Source organism: Crocodylus porosus, unplaced genomic scaffold, assembly GCF_001723895.1.
Source record: "Crocodylus porosus isolate Cpor-Errol unplaced genomic scaffold, CroPor_comp1, whole genome shotgun sequence".
Lineage (NCBI taxonomy): Eukaryota > Metazoa > Chordata > Crocodylia > Crocodylidae > Crocodylus > Crocodylus porosus.
This window is the reverse complement of record NW_017728931.1, coordinates 109287662-109307886: the sequence shown is the minus strand read 5'-3', so window position 1 is coordinate 109307886 and position 20225 is coordinate 109287662. Positions and strand designations below refer to the sequence as shown.

General features: G+C 41.1%; 1 protein-coding gene across 2 annotated transcripts in view; it reads right to left on the bottom strand.

Annotated features, from left to right (window-relative positions):
- The window catches only part of IL17REL (interleukin 17 receptor E like), a 63054-nt gene that overhangs the window by 37011 nt on the left and 5818 nt on the right, over positions 1 to 20225 (bottom strand). For both annotated transcript variants that reach the window (XM_019543485.1, XM_019543486.1), the window contains exon 2: positions 2293 to 2326. In XM_019543485.1, coding sequence (XP_019399030.1) covers positions 2293 to 2326 — 34 coding nt within the window. The remainder of the gene's footprint in view (positions 1 to 2292; positions 2327 to 20225) is intronic.

The following is a 20225-nucleotide window of genomic DNA, read 5'->3' as shown; positions in this document are numbered from 1 at the left end:
CATTAATTAATCATGAGTAAATTTGATACCTGCATTTGCAGGCTTCAATGAAGGCTTTTTACTGTGCAGTAAGCATGCTCACATGTAGATGTGCACATTTACTGAGCAGTAAACCACGCTACTGCGCAGTTAAGCATCTTGTGTAGATGTGTCCAGTGGGTATTAGCTTTAATAGTCAACCCTAATTAATTATCAGTGTAGTCATACACTGAGGGATGAATAATTATCAAACGAGACAAAAATTTTGTTACAAGTTCACATTTTATGTTGTATTATTAAAAGGATACCAATAACCTGAAATCTCAACACTTTCTTTCTGTCTTTCCTTCCTTCCTTTAATTAAAAGATGTTTCAACTACTAAAATTGCTTTATGTTCTTTATGTACCAATTTTTGGTGGCGAATGGGGTTTATAATCACAATTACCTATTGATTAATACTATTTTCTCTCTCATACTGCTGTGCAAAGGACCCACACAAAAAGATGGAAATCACTGCTTCAGTCCTAAAGCTTTTACATGTCTACTTAAAACATACTCCTATGGAAAGTCTATGAAAGCAATGGGATATTCAAGTATTTCCAGTACTGGGATTCCAGATTGGAAATTTTGAGCGGTGCTGCCCATCTTTTGACTACATATAGAAATCAGTACATAGAGCATTGACCCTTTTAAGGACTTGTATAGTACAAACAATATACAATAAAAATAGATCTGTGACTACAGAAGTAGAATTATGGAGATCACTGTGCGTGGAATGGCTGCGTTCTCAGATGTACAAGTGAGACAGAATGAAGAAAAAAATGCTTTTTATAACTTCTTTCAGATCTGGTAATAAAAACCATTAAAATGTTCAAACAGCAGCACAATCCTGCAGTTATCTCTGCATGGGTGGCACTTTGTACTCATGTAGATATGCTGATAGGATTAGGATCATTGGACTGCTAGTTCCTCAGCAAATGGACGGTGTATATCTCTGTACTTGTACACGAACCAGTAGAAGATGGTCTCCAGTTCTAACTCTGGTACCTAGCAGCTCTTAAGGTGCTTGTACACATGACAAGAGTTAAGTCCTTCAGGACTGCATTCTATGCCCCCTAAATTGAACTGGTGAGTTTTTAATTGAAATGATGTGTTTTATTTTTCTGTTACTGATTACCTGGTATTGTCCCGGCAGCCTCAGGCTCCCACTGAAGGCCAAAGTGGTGAGGGACCTGAACCTCTTTTTTTTTTTCCCAGTGGAGGTGGCCTGCCTCTCTCACAGCCAGAGGGCAAGCTGGTAGCAAACTGAGCAGCCCTTCTGCTGGCCCTGCACCCCTCACTCTGGCCCTGGGGCAAACCAGCCCATTCCCAGGTGGCATCAGGTGTTCTCGTGGCTACAGGCACCTGCTGAAGGCAGAAGCAGTAAGGCACCTGACCCTTTTTTGCAGCGGAGCTTGCCTGCCTCTCCCACAGCCAGGGGCCAAGCTGACAGATTAAGAGATGCAACATTCCAAGTTGCAATGCTGCAAACTAAACTTCATTGGGATGTACTTTAGTTTGTCATGATGCAAACTCATTTAAAACCCCAAAATCTTGCATACATGTAAAGTGTGACTCCATTAAGCCCCACAAAGGGAAATGTTCCTTGCATGTATATTGTAACATAATCATATGTACAAGCAGCTTTACAGACATCCTACCCTGTGAGGCATTAACTCCAGTGCCCAAAGGCTTCCTCAGCCAGTACTGCTCAGGCAGAATAGGGAATCAAATCACCAATTCTCCTACCATCTGCAGTCCCCTTTCCTTGCAATTTCTTTTACCAGTTCATACAATTCCCTTTTCAGATACCTAACACAAATAGCAAAGATGTTGGAAGGTGTCTCACAAGCACTTGGGACTTCACTCATGCTAGCAACAGCATGGTACAGTAGTCACTGGGTGTGTTAAACTTATTCTTTCCAAAACTTTGTGGAATCTTTTCACCCACCCTCATATAACATTTCTCATTATGGCTAATAATAATGTCTGTTGGTAAAGTCATACCCAAGTAAGTTGGCTTGAGAAATTCTAGCAACAGCTGTACAGGAAAAGTAAAATTACAGAGCAAAATGCACAGAGGTCAAGAAATTATTAGTATTGTAGTAATTTACTCTACTCAGCAATTCTAAAATGTTTTATTTCAAAGAAACTTTATTGGAAACTGGCTGTAAGTATACTATGTCAAATAACAACACAGCCTTGATATGATTTGGAAAAAGAATGTATAACATACAAGGATTTGAAGAATAGTAAAAGTATGGTTGACTTACATTCACTGGCAGGTTTGCTTTTACAATGAATGCCCTGAAAATAAAAATAAGGGACATTTAAAATAACCGTTTTAAAGGATAAAAGATATTGGTGAGTGAGTATACGCACACAAACAGAAACAGATTTTAACAAGTCAGCTTCATCAAAATTGATTACAAAATTATTTTTACAGAAACAAGTCTTCAACCACACACTTCCATATAACAGCCACATCCTACTCCCACTGATTCAGTGGGTCCAGGATCAACTTCTAAACTTGGTATTAACTTTCTAATAATGTTCCTTATAAGAATGATAGCAATCCCTTCAAAACACAGAACTATGAATTGGTAAATAGGTGATGCAATTTAGTATTAGAATAAATTTTACTATGGACTAGTTGGATTTCAATTGCACATCATCAATGAGCAGGCAACCCCAATGAATTTGCTTCGAAGGTGCTTAATACACTTTTGGAGATAAATAACAACATTATTCATGCTATACAAAAATTTGTAAAGAGCACCTACATCTATGAAGAATCAGTATTAAAATCAATCAAGTCTAGGTCAAGAACTAAGGCTTGATAATGAAATTGCGAAGATATTTGAAAAAGATTGTCTAATGGGATGGAGGAAGCTGAGACAATATTATGCCTCATTCTGTTACATTCCCCATTTTTCCTAATCACCAGTGCAGCTTTTGAGTTAGGAATGGCTGTTTTCAGAGGTTAGAAAATTTCTAACAAAACAGCGGGTGATTTTTAGTCTTTTTTATTTCTCATTCCCTCCTACCTATTCTTTACTTTCTGAGTGCTGCTATTGGTAGTGTGTCAAAAATCCACTATAAAAGTCAGATGTGCCAGAACGATGATGTAAAAAAACCTTTCTTTTATATTAACAAATACATAAAGCCACATGCTTCTATGGAATAAAGATTTCATCAAACTTTCACACACAATGATACTGCTGATAAATGTATTTTGGACGTGAGGGACCTGTTTGCTGAAAGTTACATGTTGAGACTGTTGTTACCTTTATATAACTACAACCAGTGACAAGCAGGGGCAAGACAGGGGCAACCCCCGGAGGCGCCAACTTGATGGGGGAAAGGGGAAAAAAAGCCACTGCTGCTGACAGCTGCATGTTCAGGTTTGCAATTGCAACAGTAGCTGGAAGTCATTGTTTCCACTTTGCTTTGGGTGCCTGGCTGCATCCCTACACTGCTGACTACAACTCTGCCTAGGAAAGACAACCTAAAGAAAAAATCAACCTTACTTTATACAATTGTTACACTACACTTAATATTTTTAAGTCAAGTATTTTCAGAAGTGCTGAACCCCCAATCAAGTCACTAAGCATGGTGGTTGGTCAGAAAGCAGTGACTCAGTTTTCACTGGAGATTAGACGTAATGCAAGTGTTAGAACGTGGGACATTTTATGTGCAAGACTGGATCTACTGTAATGCATTCTATAAAAATATTTATATTTTCTTATAAAGAAAATGCTCAAACAACCTGGCATTTTGCAGACTCAGATTCCCAACTCAGTCTACCCAAATGGCAATTAAGAATAGTTTGCAGAGGTGTTGGTATCATCCCCATGCAGGTGCAGAGCTCCTCACAATACATCTATTGTACTGAAATCTGCATCAGTTCTTATATTGTGGTCATTAGGAAGAATAGCTCAGCACCTTTCAGTAGTTTATATGCAATGTGACTAACGTCTGGCAAGTGTTAGCCTTTCCCTCAGGAGAGAAGTTTGTCCAGTGAAGTTTCTTACTTTTGTGTGGAACGTAAATTTGTTTTTCTTTGAGGAAGTTTACTTAGCTAATCAATAGAATTTACACAAACACCTGACAATGGGGAGGGAGAGTTGGGCACTTGGTTAAAAGCAAATTTCTGGTATTAAAAAGTAATTTGTTTTCATTACCTTTCCTGAGCTTTTTCCTTTACAATCATTTTGCCAGAGAGTGGAGAAAGAGAATTCACGAAAGGAGCATTCAGATAAATTACCTGTCTCCCATTTTCTGGTGTCTTTGTTTTGAGAACGTATCTAAACTGACTCCAATTTAAAATAATAACCCCAAATAAGAAACTTTTCCTCTTCCACAAATAGTTTGGGTCTCTCTTTATGCAAAAGGAAGTACCTATGCACTGCTACATTTTGCTGTTCTTATATGTGCATAGTGTCTCTGATTCACCACTACTGTGGCAGAGTGCCCAAGCAAACAGTGAAGAAACAGTTAGGGATTTTCCTGTTTCTCTAGGGTTTCCCCCATCTACAATATTACCCAATTGTAGCTGAAGGTTATCTGAATAGATACAGCTAACTTGCAGTGTCTTGAATACTAGGTGGTGCCAGCTGGCAGCATTTTAGCTAACCTAGCAACTATTGAGAGGTGTAATATCTTTTAATTGTGTTTGCAGTGGGGGAGGAGTACAGAAGGGAAAGTGAGATTAGCAGAAGAATGCTTGGACTTTTTGTGGTGACAGAAAAAATATCCCCATATTTCCCAACAACCACAGGAGCTGGGGCAAGAGAAAAACTGGAACAACACAAAACGCCCTGTTTGTCACATGACAAATGCCAGGAGGTCACAGTAAGACTGAGCTGCATGCTCCACATGTAACTTTGGACTTGCTAAAAGGTGCACCTGGCACTCCAAAGAAGGTGGTACCTATAGGGCTGTGAGCAGATCCAAGTGAAGGAGGACAGCTGTGTGCAGGAAAAGATAGATTTTTTTTTTTAAAGACCATAGTTTAAGGAAGGCTGTGACCAATATTAATTTGCTCTTTCCACATTCAGTGCAATAACAATATGTTTGGGGCCTGCCAAGATTGCTCCAATTCCGGATCCAAAGCGGTGTGGAAATTCAATATGTGGTTTATGTCACCAAATGTAAGGAAACTGGACCAAAGGAAACCCAGGGATATCATAATGAAACCTGTCCTGCAAGAAATTGTTAAACATATGAAGATAAAAGGTATGCAATAGAAACTAGAAAATAATAAATCTAAGGAAAACAACAGGCAGTAAAACAAATTGTGAAGATATTTTTTGGGATCCAGACAGATTGCACTGGTTAACATACGTAGTACAAAATGCTAAAGGATTTATAGTTTCTGCAATTGACGTAATGACTTCAAAAAACTTTCTTTAAGGTTTTTTCCGGTAGGAAGAAGGGGTTGGGGCGTCTGTTTGCATGAGATTTTATTACTTTACTGATTGACCATTTTCTTTTGACATCCCAGTAAGGTGTACTGCTTTTATTGCTAAATATCATGGAAGCAATCAGATACTAGAAAACAAAGTATATAACAGGACCAAGTTAAGCAACAGGTGATGTTAGTTCATGGGCTGTGGGCCAAGCAACATGGACAGGTGCCCTTAAAGGTATAGCAAAATCCTAACTCCACATTGCTGTTTCTACAAGCCACTCTAAGATGTTGCAGGGTTTTTTTTTTTATCAGAATGCTAAAATTAGAGATTTGATTCCTGATTTACTGCCAGCAAGGCAGTAAACTGGCAGAGGAAAACAGACTAGTTACCACCAGCAGTGGTCAGAACGAGGCATAGAGTTATGCATTTAGCCTAGGCTAATCCTCACTGTAGAGACAGGGAGATTCACAGAGAGCAAAAAGTAGAAACACAAAAACATTTCTATTTGAAATGTCTGGATTCAACTTGTGAATCGTGTTGGTGTTTGCACACCCACCAGTGCTAATATTGCATAGTACCCTGCAGAACCCTTAAAAGGAATTTCTGGCACCCCTGCATGTCACATCCCTCTGGCCAAAAATGAAACTTCCTAGCCCAGTGCTACTCAACCTTCTGACTTTGTGGGCCAGAAGAGTCATATAGGGCCCGTTGACAGGTCAGACCGAATCCCATGCACCAAGATGAGGTGTGTGTGGCCAGATCAGGATCCACACCTCAGCTGGCCCCTGCGTGCTGGGATCAGACCTCAGTCCACCCCACCCTATCTAGCCCCCAAAGCCACAGCCCTTGGGGCTCTCCACAGCTTGTGGACTGAACAGCATGGCACTGGGAGCCAGATCTGGCCTGTGGGCCAAGCACTGAGCATTCCTAGCCCAATCAGTTTTCCCCCATTCCAAATGGAGTATTCTTCAGAGATAGGGAGCACTTCCTGTTAGTGCTATCTTGATATTATGGGATCAGAATTCCTTTGTATTGCTATACTATGTCAGGGGCCTAACAGGCAGCCCTGCCTGGACTAACTGCCTAGTGAGCCACACATATCTGGGGCATTGACTGGAAGCCCTAGACCAGTTAATGACTCCAGCTGGTCACTGGCTGGGCCTTGCGATTGGCTGCTAGAAGAGCAGCTTCTTCATTCATCTCCAACTGTGCCAACAGGCTCCATGCCAGCCAACAATTCTGATTTAGGTCTGCTTTGGTAAACTTCTCTGGCTTTCCAGGTTCCTGACTCTGCTTGGCTCTTTTCTTGGACTTTGACTTGTGGATTTTTCTTTGGATCTGGTAACTCAGTATCCAGTTTCCAGATTGTGGCCCTGCCTGTGTTTTGGACTCTGCCCCTGGATTTCTCTCTGGACCTGGTAACGTGATCTCAGCCTCCTAAACATTAACACAGTCTGTGTTTTGCTCTCTGCCCCAGGGTTCTCTCCTTGAATCTGATAACCTGCTCCCAAATCAGGACTCATCTCATATTTTAGACTATACCCCTGGCTCCTGCCTTCCCTCAGCAGCCTAGCCACTAGGTCAAACTGCTTACAACCCAGTCCCTTACATACTGTGCATAGCCTGCCTAGTACTTCCTCTAAACACAGCAGTGACTATATATATATATTCTAGGAGACAAGATCCTGTGAAAGAGTACAACATTGCAATAAATTCACATCTGGAAATTTTTTACTGCAACACGCTTTCATCTCACAAATGAAATGCTGGTCAAAACAATGTTGCTTTTAGGTATCACAGTCAAGAGTAATAACAATGGAATATATATAATAATTGTGTTGTGATTATAAACACAAAAAAGAACTGGTGGCAGCCACATTTTCTTAGTTGCATTGGACCAGCTGGAGTGATGCTAATTTTGAGCAAGGATCCAACACATTCTGTTACATACATCAATGCTGGATTCTGGAGAAAAACTCTACCTCCAGTAACAGCATTCCGCAACAAATATTTGTACTGATACCTTAGGAAACATGAGATCAAGAACCACTGAGTAAGAAATGATTAAATAGAATCATATATAATAGATAAAATTAAACTAAACTAATTCTATACAGAATAGGCCAGATAACCTGCATGACTCTACAACTGGAATATCAAAAATTCTGACCAGTTCAACTGTTTTCTCTTTTTGAAGGTGTAACAAGTCTCCCTAAACATCACCTTTATATTCGTGAGATGAGCACTTTATACTGTAAGTGACTGAAGATCCCTCACAACAAAGACATCTACTATGTAATGATGAAATCTGTTCCAAACAAAAGGATACAAAGTTTTATGGCAGGGAGAGAAACCACAAGCATACAGATGTTCAGGATTTTTTTTCTCAGGGCAAAAATAGCTGCCTCAGGGTAAACATGTCTGCTATTTTTCCTGGGACAGCAAATGCCTGTACATGCCATTGCTTGTCTCAGAAGAGAGTCCTCCAACATCCCCCTTTACTCCCTCCTCTCCAAGGAGATAGTATGTTGCTTGCTACACTCTGCTGCTCCAGCAGGGAGCAGAGTGCACCCCTTTCACAATTCCCACATTGTGCTGCAGGGAAACACAAGCTGACCATGGGAGGTCAGGGTTAGCCAATCAGAGCTGCTTTATGCATTGCTACCATCTGTGGCCAGGCAGACTAAAGAAGCCTGCAGAGCACACTGAGATGTATGCCCAGCCCCCCATCCCACCTTCCCCAGCTGCACAGTGTCAGCACTCTTCAGGGCCTCAGAATTTGAATGTCTGTTGTGGCAGCAGGAGCCACTCCTGGGGACTGGAAGTGGCTGGGACAAATCCCAATGTTCTGGGAGATAGACCCAAGGACTCTAGCCCCAAAAATTTACCTGAGAGGTCATCATGCAGGTCATGCAAGCTGGTGCTGCACAAGCTTTTCAAGCAGCTTTCAACCAAGCTTGGCGGCAGCTGCAGGGGATTTAAAAACACTGGCAGAAGCTGGTAGGGAGAAAGTAGGCAGGAAGCAAGGAGACAAGCTTGCTGGGGTATGACCCGGGCAAGCAGCAATTACAAAGCACCCTGTCCTGCAGGGAGGAGGCAAGGGCAGTGTCCAGGAACCAGGTAAGTCTTGTCAATCCCACGCTCCCCAAGAGTGAGTTGGAGTTCCTCACCATCCTTAATGCACAGGCAGGGTTTATTCAACCCTGAGCCTGTGGAGGTCACCACAAGTACAAGCCCTGCACTGGGATCAGGTAGGATTGAGGATCTGGAGCAAAGAGCAGGCTGCAACCACGAGCCTGCACTGTGAACCAGGACCAAAGAGACTAGGGTCCCTCAACTGAAGAAGAGAAGCCGGGACCGCAGGCTGACACAGCGGCATGCCAACATTGACAGTTGGCGAGTGGATGGAGTGTAGCGGAGGAAGAGCCTCAGGACCAACTGTGACAAGGCAGTGAGTACCACCCGCCCACGGGTCCAGGTTTTGAACACCACTGAACCCCTCCTTTTCAGTTAAAATTCCATCAAGTCATGGCAGGTGAGTTGGGGGGGGGGGGCCATCCCAGTGAATGGAGGGATACTCACAGTGCCTAGCTGAGGTTGTGACATCTGTACACATGGCTTTGGGTAAGTTGCTCTACCAGGAGGACAAACCTTGTAAAATTCTCCCAGGTTACAGCCTATTACATGGGGTGGTTTACTCTTTGTATGAAACAAGTGTCATGTTGTTTTCATTCATTCCTAAACGGGAGACTATAGCTTTAGTCCCAAACTGAGTCAGTGGAATTATTTCTGCTAACATCAGAGGACTCCAAATAAGCCTAGAATGCAGAACTTGCTTCTTGCCTATGTGACTTAAACTATACAAACAGTTATTAATGACATTTCCAAGTAAGGCAAATTTTGTATGTGCATTTACTATTACATTCCTCGGGTTTGGGAGATTGTGAAATGCTAAATGTGAAGCCAAAATTTGTGGTCAATTGCAAAGTATGATTATGTCAGGTCTAGGGACCAGATCCAAAAAAGGATTTAGGGACCTAAAGCAGAACGGGAATAGACTTTAGCTCTCTAAGTTTAAAACCGATCCACAAACAGTCCCGCTCAGCAGCCACCTAACCCATGAGACATCTACATTTACTAGGTGCATTCCTGTTTTATCTGAGAGTTCCCTAGATACCTGCAGTTCTTTCTGCAAATACCCAGAACTACCCCAAACTGAACAGTGGTTCCTGCCTATGTGCCCTTGAGAACCAGAAACAAGTTTTCAAAAAAAGGCCCAAGCCAGTGTATGTGCCCTGAGCACACATACTACATACTGAAAGGATCTGATCCTTCAGTATCAGGTACTTGTACCTGACTGAATGAAACAGTGCCATCAGATATCTTGTATATACTGGTATAGAGCTTAGAGCACTCACCCAGAAGTGGAAGATTTAGTTTAAATGCCCTTACCAGCCTAAGGGATTCAAACCTCCAAATTATAAAAGCTGGTCTGAGTGGCCTTCTTCGTGTCACCTGTTGAAGTTGTGACATTCAGTTTGTTTGCTTACTTTCTTTCTAGTTCCAAGAATTTTACAAGTCTTTTCACCATGGCAATGCAGCTTCAACTAAGGGAGAAGAGAGTTTCCTCACACCAGACTATCCACAGTGATTAGGGCATTATTCTGAGAGATGAAAGTTGTGAGCCTGAATGCTCAAAATGAAGAGAGTGTTGAATTCAAGTCTTGTGTGTCTTCAGTGGATAGTCTAACCATTAAGCCAGTGATTTTTAATCAGTGTGTTATGGCAGTATTAGCAGTTAGGTGTAAAACACCAATGCATGATTCACAAGATAAACCCAGAGATTTCAAATAGAAATTCAGTGTGTCAAAAACATTCCAATTTCTTGTAGCCTTACTGGTTGCATCTACATGTGCACTTACCTGGAGTAGACTAATTAGCTATGGAGTAAGGACTCACTGTCTACATGTGTGATGCTATTAGGCTGCGGTAAATTAATTAAAGCTGCCATAAGGTAGTATGGTTGGGGACAGTACTGTCTTATAATGGGGTAATTAACTGCAATTAAATGCATATATAGACACAGCACTCTAGTGCCCCAGCCAGCTCTGACATCACCCAACACTGCCACCCAGAACACAGGGCTGACCCTGCCCAACCCCCACCCCAACCCCCACATGCTCCCAGCCCTGGCATAAACTGCTCTGCCCCAGCTCAAATTGCTGCTGTCCCAGGCATACGTGTAGATGCTGCACTCAGGTGTAACTTACTCTGGTTCAAACTCCTCCAGAGTTTATTGCTTCAAATGTATTGCACATGTAGATGCACCCTCTGAGTTCTTTGGAACAGAATAGTTGCTTTATTTTTCCACAGGCAATAATTGAATGAAATACATTTTTGAAATTGGGTGATTATAAATTCAGAAATATTATTGCGGGGAGGCTGAATCGTAAAAAAAGGCTGAAAACCACTGCACTGCACGATTGTATACCAAGTGGGCCCTTCTTTTCATTCACCAGTGGCTGGGGTTTTTGGTTTTTTATGTATTTATTTTTAAAGAGAGAGAGAACTCTGCTCTGGTCTTTGAAAAAATAGCTGTAGATACCTACTCTCAGGTGAGGAGTCTGGGCTCTGGATCCTGGGGTATGGAAACACTTCTGAGATGCAGCAATTCAAGTGTGTAAACTCCAGATGGGTGGCAAAAGTTCAAACATAACTCCACGCCTAACATTCCCTGTGACCAAATTCTAAGCGGACCCCTACTAAGTATGCAGGGAGAAGGAGGGGGTACATTTTCCTGGGTCACCTATTTCTCCCTATGATAATCTAATGCTTAACTCTGGGTTTGACAGGGTGCAAAGACCGTTTAAGGATTCATAAGGAGCTGCTAGCCCTGTTTTGCATTGAAGTGCAATTTGTGAGGGAATCAGATCCTTGGACAGATTTCCAGCTGGGAGCATTTAAAAAGGGCCCTAGCTCTAAAAAGGGAAGGAGAGGCTGAAGAAGGCTCTTGCTCCTGGGAGAAATTGGAGTACCTTTATGGTCTGCACCAAAAGAGGCAAGGTTATTTTATTTTGGTTTCCTTTGTTGAGGGTGGTGGGGCATGAACTTGGTGTGTAGCTAATAGAACACACATTCACCCTTTGGTGCATGAGACAAGTCTTAGACTGGGTTCCACCATTTTTAAACCAGTCCGTGTGTGCTGGACTTCTGTTCTGTTATGGGTATAGACTGGTTTCCCATCACTTATGTTGGTAAAAGTGTAATGTCTGTACCTGGCCTTAAAGAAAGACTCCAAATGAAGAACCTGCCTTTTTTGAGCCCTAGAAGAGGTATGGCTGTGACTTGCTCAAAAACAGTTGGCAGAAGGCACAACCAGCTCACATACTCCACCCTTGGGGTCTGGTGCTTGATCCTTGTCAAGCATTAAGGTGCTGAATGTTCTGGTGGCTATGTCTTTTATCAGATTTCTTCACAAATCTGTAGGCCAGAATGGAAAGAAAACAGTAATAGTGTCCCTGTATTTATATAACCAAAGGAATCTAGAAGTATATTGAGATAAATCATTTTGAATTTAAACAGTGGGTAATTTCACACAGAGAGAGAGAGAGAAAGAGAGAGAAGAACCTGATAAATTGATGGATCTGGATAGTGCAGTGGATCACTACTGTAGGGATTTATGTTTGGAGACCTAATTGCAAGTCCTGACTTGATTCACAAGTGAAGATGAATTGTCTGGACTCATGCGAGCTTTTCTGGTGCTTATCACAAAACCATACCAAAATCTGGGATCACAAGAATATTTGTCAGCTGCTGCTCCTCAGTCAAAATGACCAGAGATGCTGCATCACTGGGTGAGATACATTGGGATAACTGAGCAGGGAAACCTACACAGCAGATGCATCTGCTAATCATGACTCAAGCAAATATTATAGTCCTTTACTTCATACATACTCTGCAGCCTTAGACAGGGAACAACAAATCAAACACTGTCGATAACCTTTGAACCATCACTGACAGCAACAGTTCTTCCTGCTGGGAACTGCTCTAACTTATGGTTTTGTTTTTTTCCCCTTTGGGAGTTTTACGTATTGAAGAGCTACCCAACGACAGGGTTGCCATTTCCCTGTATATTGCTGTAAAGAGGAGCAATATGAAGTATAACAGTCCCATTTTATGGCCCACCCAGATTGCTAATCCAGAACAAGGATTAAATGTAGGTTTAGCAGGGCCACTGGTCCCCATCACATGCAGGTGGGCAGAGATGTTGTAGATGTACTGTTTTGGAGAAAATAAGCTATATTCTATAAAGACTTCTTGGAAATTTCTCTCTGTAAAGCAAGGGAAAACCAGGGAGGGAGGGAGGGAGAGCTTCAGTCACAGAACCGCCTTAAGACTTTTCGTGGGATAACAAACTGAAATTTTACCTAGCACAGAGCAGAAAATAAAGTTTCTAGGTTTAAGGACATAATTCTGCCTAATTAGGCTGATTAGTACCTTTGTCTGCATTTAGTCCCACAGGCCTTGCATGAGGCTCTACTGAACTGGCTGCCTGGGACTTTCCAGGTGGAATTTGGCATGATCTCTAAAGTTGACATGGGACAACCCAACAGAGAATCTATTTCCCCTTTCCCCAACATGCACAAAACTGAAGAAGCATTCAAGATATACCCTTTCTCCATGTAACAGGACTGCAAATATCTTCTCCAACAGGCCTTCTTTGATTAGCAACCTTTCTTGGATCCATATAATTTCTGAATGTGTTGATCTACAATATCTGGTGCAAGGAAACTCCTCAAGGAGTGAATGTCCCTTGAAAGAGGATGCACATGGAAAATGAAGACTGTACATTATAACAGGGAACCTGTGCCCCTGTTACCAGGAGGGCTTGATTAGGTAAAGGACCAGAGATCAGATGGCTAATGAGGAAATGAACTGCACCTGGCCCTGGAGAACAGGGGCAAAAAAGGACCAATTAAGTTTCATGGATTTAATAGAGATTAGGGCTGGAAGGGACCTCAGAAGATCATTGAGTCCTGAGGGGCAGGAAGTCAGCTGGGGTCATAAGATCCCAGCAATATAAGCATCTTGAAGGTGTTCAACATAGGTGCTTGAACCACCTCTGATGGCAGGCTATTCCAGACCTTGGCTGGTTTTCTCCCTGCAGGACCAAACCAGTGCAGAATATTCCTCCTTGGAGGTGAATCCCATCCTCCATCCTTTGTAGGCCTTTCTTTTTAGCCTCAGGAGGTCTTCTAGATCCCTGGAGAGCCAGGGGGGCTGCCTTTCTTCCAAGATGGAATAAAATTAGCTTGTGCATTGAGGATCCCTTGAGGAGCAACCACTCTACCTGAACTCCCCTCCCTCTGGAGTCTTAGTCCCTCAGGGCCTCACTGACAAGCCTCCTGAGCTTGTCAAAGTTGGCTTTCCTGAAGTCAAGGACTTCAGTGTTTCTGACTGACTTGCCAGCTTTATGGCAGATGGGGAAGGTGATCAGCTCATGGTCACTGTCACCCAGCTTCGCATCTATCATAGGCCATCAATTAGGTCATCTCCAGTTGCCAGTACCAGGTTGAGCAGTGCTTTACCTCTCATTGGCCCATAGACTTCTTGAGTCTGGTAAAGGTCATCCACACATGAGAGAAAGCTTTGCGACCGCTCAGATTTTGCTGAGTGATCCTCCCACAAGATATCTGGGTCATTGAAGTCTCCCATAACAACCATGGTCCTGGAGCATGCGGCCTCAGCCGGTTCCCAGGTGAACTCCTGGTCAAGCTCTTGTCTTTGTGTGGGAGGTCTGTAGTAGACTCCCACCGTTGTGGCCCCTGTGCCATGTTCCCCATGGATTTTAACCCAGAGGGTCTCCAGTCATCCACCCTGGTCACCAATATCAGCTTGCAGGGATGTGTAGCTTTCCTTAACATAAGAGAGCTACACCCCCACCCCTTTTATCTACTCAATCTCTCCTGCACAGGATATAGCCATCTAGACTCATGGTGTCCCACCAGGTCTCCGTTATCCCTAAGATGTTGTAATTATTTGTGTAAAGCAGGATGTCTGGCTTCCTGCACAACACAGCTGAAGTGGGGAAGGAGCCACTCTGGAGCACACCATACCTTCAGGGTCAGCAGGGGAAAGCAGCAGCAGAGAGAGGAAAGGAGAAGTGCTGCTGAGCACAGAAGAGAATGGGAGGAGAAATTCTGACCTGCTGCAGAGTCTTAAAAAAAGTCCCTGGCACTGCTCCTATAACATAGACCAAAAAAGGGTGCAACTGTGCTGTTCCACTGCTCCTCCCCCTTCCCCCACCTGAAACCAATTATGATGGATATTTATCTTATTTGTTCTTAAAAGCCTTCAAAAATGGTAGAGAACCTATTCCAATCTTTAATTAGGTTTAGAGTTGAAATGTTTTTCCTAATCTAAATGTATCTTTTTGAATTTGAGATGATTACTTCTTGTCCTAGCTCAAGTAAACATGGAAAACCATTTATTAACTTCCTATTTATTTACAGTAACCTTTAACATATGTGAAGGCTGTTATCATGTCGCACCTCAGTTTTCTCTTCTATATGCTAAATAAACCCTATGCTTTGAATCTTTTCTCAAGATCATAATTTATTGATCCCTGATAATCCTTGCTGCTGTGGTTTTGGAATCTTCTAACTAGTTCATGTCTCTCTTGTAATGTGGTATAACAATGGACTCGGTATTCAAACTAAGGACTGAGTTGTTAGGAAAGATTAATTCCCGTGTCTTACATAGAACATTACTGTTTATACATCCCAGTATAAGTATTCTTTTTTTAAACAACAGTATGACACTGTTGCCTCGCATTCAGTTTGTGATTCACTGTAACCTCCAGATTCTTCTCCACAGAACTGCTACCTAGACAATTGTTCCCATTTGATATCGGTGTAGTTGATTTACAGTGTTTTGCACTTTTCTAACTGAGGTGCATTAAAGAGATTTTGAATAATATACTCAATTAGTCAAGATCATTTTGAATTCTAACCCTATCCTTCAAAGTACTTGCAAACTTTCCCAGTGTAGTATAATCTGTAAAGTTAGTATGTGTATTTTCTATACTATCATCCAGATCATTAATGAAAACATTAATTCGAATCAGGCCTATGACAAACCCAATGCAGATACCTATTTGATACCTCCTTTCACTTTGAAAATGAGCCACTGATAACTATTCTTTGAGTAGTTTTCCAACCAGCTTTGCATCCATCATAGAAGATTAATGTAGACCCCATTTTCTCAGCTTGCTTATGAGAATGTAATGTGAGAGAATATCAGAAGTCATTATCTGGACTAAATCCAGATACATCACATCTATTATTTCTTTCCTATCCACAAGGCCTATTATCACAGAAGGAAATCAAGTTGGTTTGATATGATTAGTTGTTGAAAAATCTGTCTTGGGTCTTATTTATTATTAGTTTTCTTCTAGGTGTTCTCACCTACATCTGAACCTTGTGATGATGCTACACTTTTGCCTGCAGATATAAGCTTTCCTATTTACTATTCAGAAATATCTGACTTCCCAAATAAAACTAATTTAGAGAAAGTTTTAAGGGCCAAATCTTGTAAAATTCACATGGAAATCAATATTGCCTCTTTAACAGGAGCAGGATAGGGATTAAATTAGGTTCGCAGATATACAAAATATTCTAATATCCCCCCTTTAAAGCTAAAAAGCAAAGTCCTGCAGAATGCAACTAGTTAAAAGCTTTTGCTTTGTGTTTACATACATTGTAGTTTCACAAAGATAGAGCTTTTTCCTAGTTGTGGTTTTATAAATACTTGTAATATCAGAATATCTAAAATCCCTAATGTCTCCCTTTCCACAAAGCAGAATACACAGAAGTTGTGGACAGATGGAACCAGATTTTTCTTTTTAAATAGTGCCACTGCCAAACACAGAAACATGGATTTTATAGCTGTTCCACTACATTCTGCACTAGGTGTCTGCAGTGCTAATGGTCCATCCTGCAAAAGAAGGTTTTATCTTATTTTTCAAAGTCTCAAATTAAATAAGGGTACCATAAACTTATTGGAAAGTTTTAGTACACACACACACAAAGCATCAAGAACTCATTCCCATCTAACACTAAAATAAAAACTATAAAATAGACTAAGAAAGAGTTTTACAACAGAAGGAAGCCACAATTTAAAAATAGTGTTGCAACCCACAGATTAAGAATTTAGAGAGAGACACAAAATTGCAGGAATAGGAACAGCTGCTCAGGTAAAAGAGGAAGTTGTTGAGGGGAGGAAATTAAGGAAGTTTGCATATTAGGGACTAAAGGGAAGAATGAAATTGAAGACAGTAAAATGCATTTACTGAAACAGATTCTACTTCCTGAACACTTTTCCAAGAGAACACAATGAATGTGCATTCAGTCCTGTATAATATTGTCTGTGACTCATACATTTTGGAGGTGTACAAGCAAGTTAAGGCAAATCCAAATGATTTTGTTTTCCAAGAACTCATTGAAGTTTACCACATAAAGTTCAAGGCAACCAGATCAGAATATTCCCCTTTAGGTTATATCACTGTGGATCATCTGTAAAGCATAAATTGGGCCCTAAAGTGGGGAAGGGGGTGGTTTGTTTTATGTGAAGACATAACTCCCATACATCTTATAGCACTCACTCTTTAGCCTACATGCTGAAAGGTCACAATATGAAATACTGGGAGCTAAAGCCTTGTCCTTATTGATATAATTTAGAGTAGACTAAGTCTTGTTTTGAATTACCATCTAAGTAGTCACACGAAGTCTCCAGGTGGACAATTAAGCTGAATTTCCAGCCCTTTTAAAATTACTCCTTAGAGAGAATGTCCTAATAGACAAACATTGGCACAAAGCCAGGGTTAGGGCCATGATATCAATGGAGAGGTCACTGCCATATCCCAATATGTATCATTTTATCACTTTGATGCTAAGCCTTAGCCACAAAGAGCATGCTCAGATTGGAATGTCCTCAATATTTCACAGCTTTTGTTTTGGACATCACTTTATTTCACTGAAGTGCATTAAACTATGAAAAACCTTGATACCTCCAAAGACATGACTAAATCTATATAGAACCCTACCAAAGTTTCCATTATTATAGAGTACTGAGTTAAACTCAATATCCACTAGATCTAGAAAAAAAGTTTTCCAGTGAAACACATATGAAAAGAAAGTTATTTTTCACTAAGTGTAAGATTTCACAAAAGATTTTTGTTTCACCAAAGACTTCTTGGTTTTCTTAAAGACATTTTATTCTTAAACTAAAGCAATATTAAGTTAACAAAATCAAAATGTTTCATAAGGAAACACAATGACTGATCTGTTGTTCTACTAAAAGAAGCACTGTTTGTCAAGTTTGTGGACAAACTTTTGAGTTGTAAGGCAGGCATAGAGTTGTCTCAGTGAACTGTTTTCAATCCCCAAAATGGAGAATTTTAGTCTGTGGCTAGGAGGCCAGGTCAGCTAGATTCGTTCGTTAATAAATTCCAGCTGTTAGGCAGAAAAGGTTCTTTCAGTATGTCCTTACACCAACACGGCTGAAAGTGATTGTGAAGTGCCAATAAGAAGGGAAACTGAGGCAGCTGACACATGAGCTAGTGAGGTCAGATGACTGATCATCTCAGGTGTGCACCCTTTGGTAGGTGATTATTTCATTAAAACACTTAACATACCTCATTAAGGCACTTCACACATATGTCAGTATTATTATCTTTTTTTATGCATGAGACAAAGTGAGGTGAAATGATATGACCACTGTCACAGAAGTACATCAATGACAAAGCTGAGAACAGAATCCAGGTCTCCTGAGCGCTAATCACTCATGCTGTTCCCTGAATTATGCTGTATCCCAGAAGAGTTCAGCAAAGAAAATATTTTAAGTGAAATAATTCCTCCAAACAATGGATTTCAGTGCACTCACACAAAATAGTACATACCTAGTAGTCCCCATGTTCCTCTTTCACTCCAAGCTGACGTAAGTCTCTTGCAAAACCACATCTCTGATGATGGTTCACATTTTTATTTTCCATATATGTCAATTTTCATACACTGAAAGATCTCTCAGCTTCCCTCAGTTGTGGAAAACAAATGAACCATCAAGGCATTAGCACCTTTACATTCATTGTTTTAACTTCTCCTTTCCATTTCCCTTTACTCAGCAATTCCATTTACAAGTTAAAGATTTAAAAGCTTTTATAAAATGTTCATTACTTACTGTAGCAAAGAACGAAGCTATACAAACTTACACTAAGTATGTATCTGACCAAAGGGCATTACAATATTGACAGCAGCATGTAGTATTTGATTAAAGTAGTTCCTTCCAACAGTTTGAGTGTTGGAAGGAGGAACACAAAGGTTAATGAAGTGAGCCATGCATAATATTAACACACTGCAGCAGCATCAGAGAGAGAGAGAGAATTCCCCAGAAAGGCATTACCTGATAACCTTTATCACTACATGGAAATCCCAAACTCTTATTTAAAGCTTCCTCTTTTATCCCTCCTACTCAGGCATTCTGAATCTAACTGAAGATAATACTGATATGACCTCATACTTTTCAGCTTTATAAATGTTTTTGTGTAATGTTCCTGCTTTTTACCAGCTGTAGAGCAGAGTTTGACAAACACCTAGTTCTTTCTGCACAGCTTGTAGGCAATATGGATGGTGGGACATGGACTCAGTTACAGTCACAGCCTGGGAATCCCCGGTGGTGTTTACAGGTGAAGTGTGTTAGATAACAATGTTTGCAGAGATATGAAAGTGAGCTCAGAAGCCAAGGCCTTTAAAACAAGGGAGGAGAAATTATTCATAATATACAATAAGACTGCTAATCTGCTCTCCAGCTGAACATTTTTAAGATGTTTTAAATATTTTCTTTTAAGAATATTAAATATCATTTGTCTCTGTACTTCCTAGATCCATCTGGAAGTTGGCAATTTTGACACATTATAATAATAATGAAATATGAAAAATACATAATAGTAGATGCTTGCTGGATGGTAAACTACAAGTGGTTTATTAAGTGGTAGTGAAATTTAAAATCTAAATGGTCCCTACTTTTGTTTTCAGTGGGTACATCTACATGCACAATTAATTAGCAGCAATAAACTCCAGTGCATATCACGCTAGACTTTATTGCCCCAGGGCGTCACTTTTGAACTGGGTGCCACAGCATGTTGAACTGGGTTGGACTGGCCCCAGCTGTCAGGGCACCCAGGGGGTCAACCTGCCAGCCCAGGGCTGCTCAGACTGTGTTCAACATGTTGCAGGGGGGCTGGCTGGGACACAAGCATGCTTCAGTGTGTGGTTAGCCAGCAGGCAACCCCAACACGGAAGAACCCTCATGCCCCAGACAGCCGGGTCAGCATCTACTTGTGCACTGCTGTGCACTGAAAAACTCTGCGGCAGGATAGTAGTTGAATTTACAAGTACTAATCTGCAATGGGGTTTATTCGTTTATTGTGGTCTAATACATGTGTAGACACTGAGACATTTACTGTTGAGCTAATTAGGCAGCTCCACAGTAAACATCTCATGTAGATGCACCCAGTGTCATGTGCCTCATAACAGATAATACCCACATCCCCCTTTAGAAGCAGCACCAATACTTTACACTTCCACCTCATTTTCCAAAGGCACTCGTAGCAGACTGCAAATATTCAAGGAACACAGCCACTCTAACATTTTGTCAGTAAGTCCCGCTTGCTCCAGGACCTTGGTTGTCATGGGTGACTTCAATTACCCGGACATCTCGTGGGAAGATCACTCAGC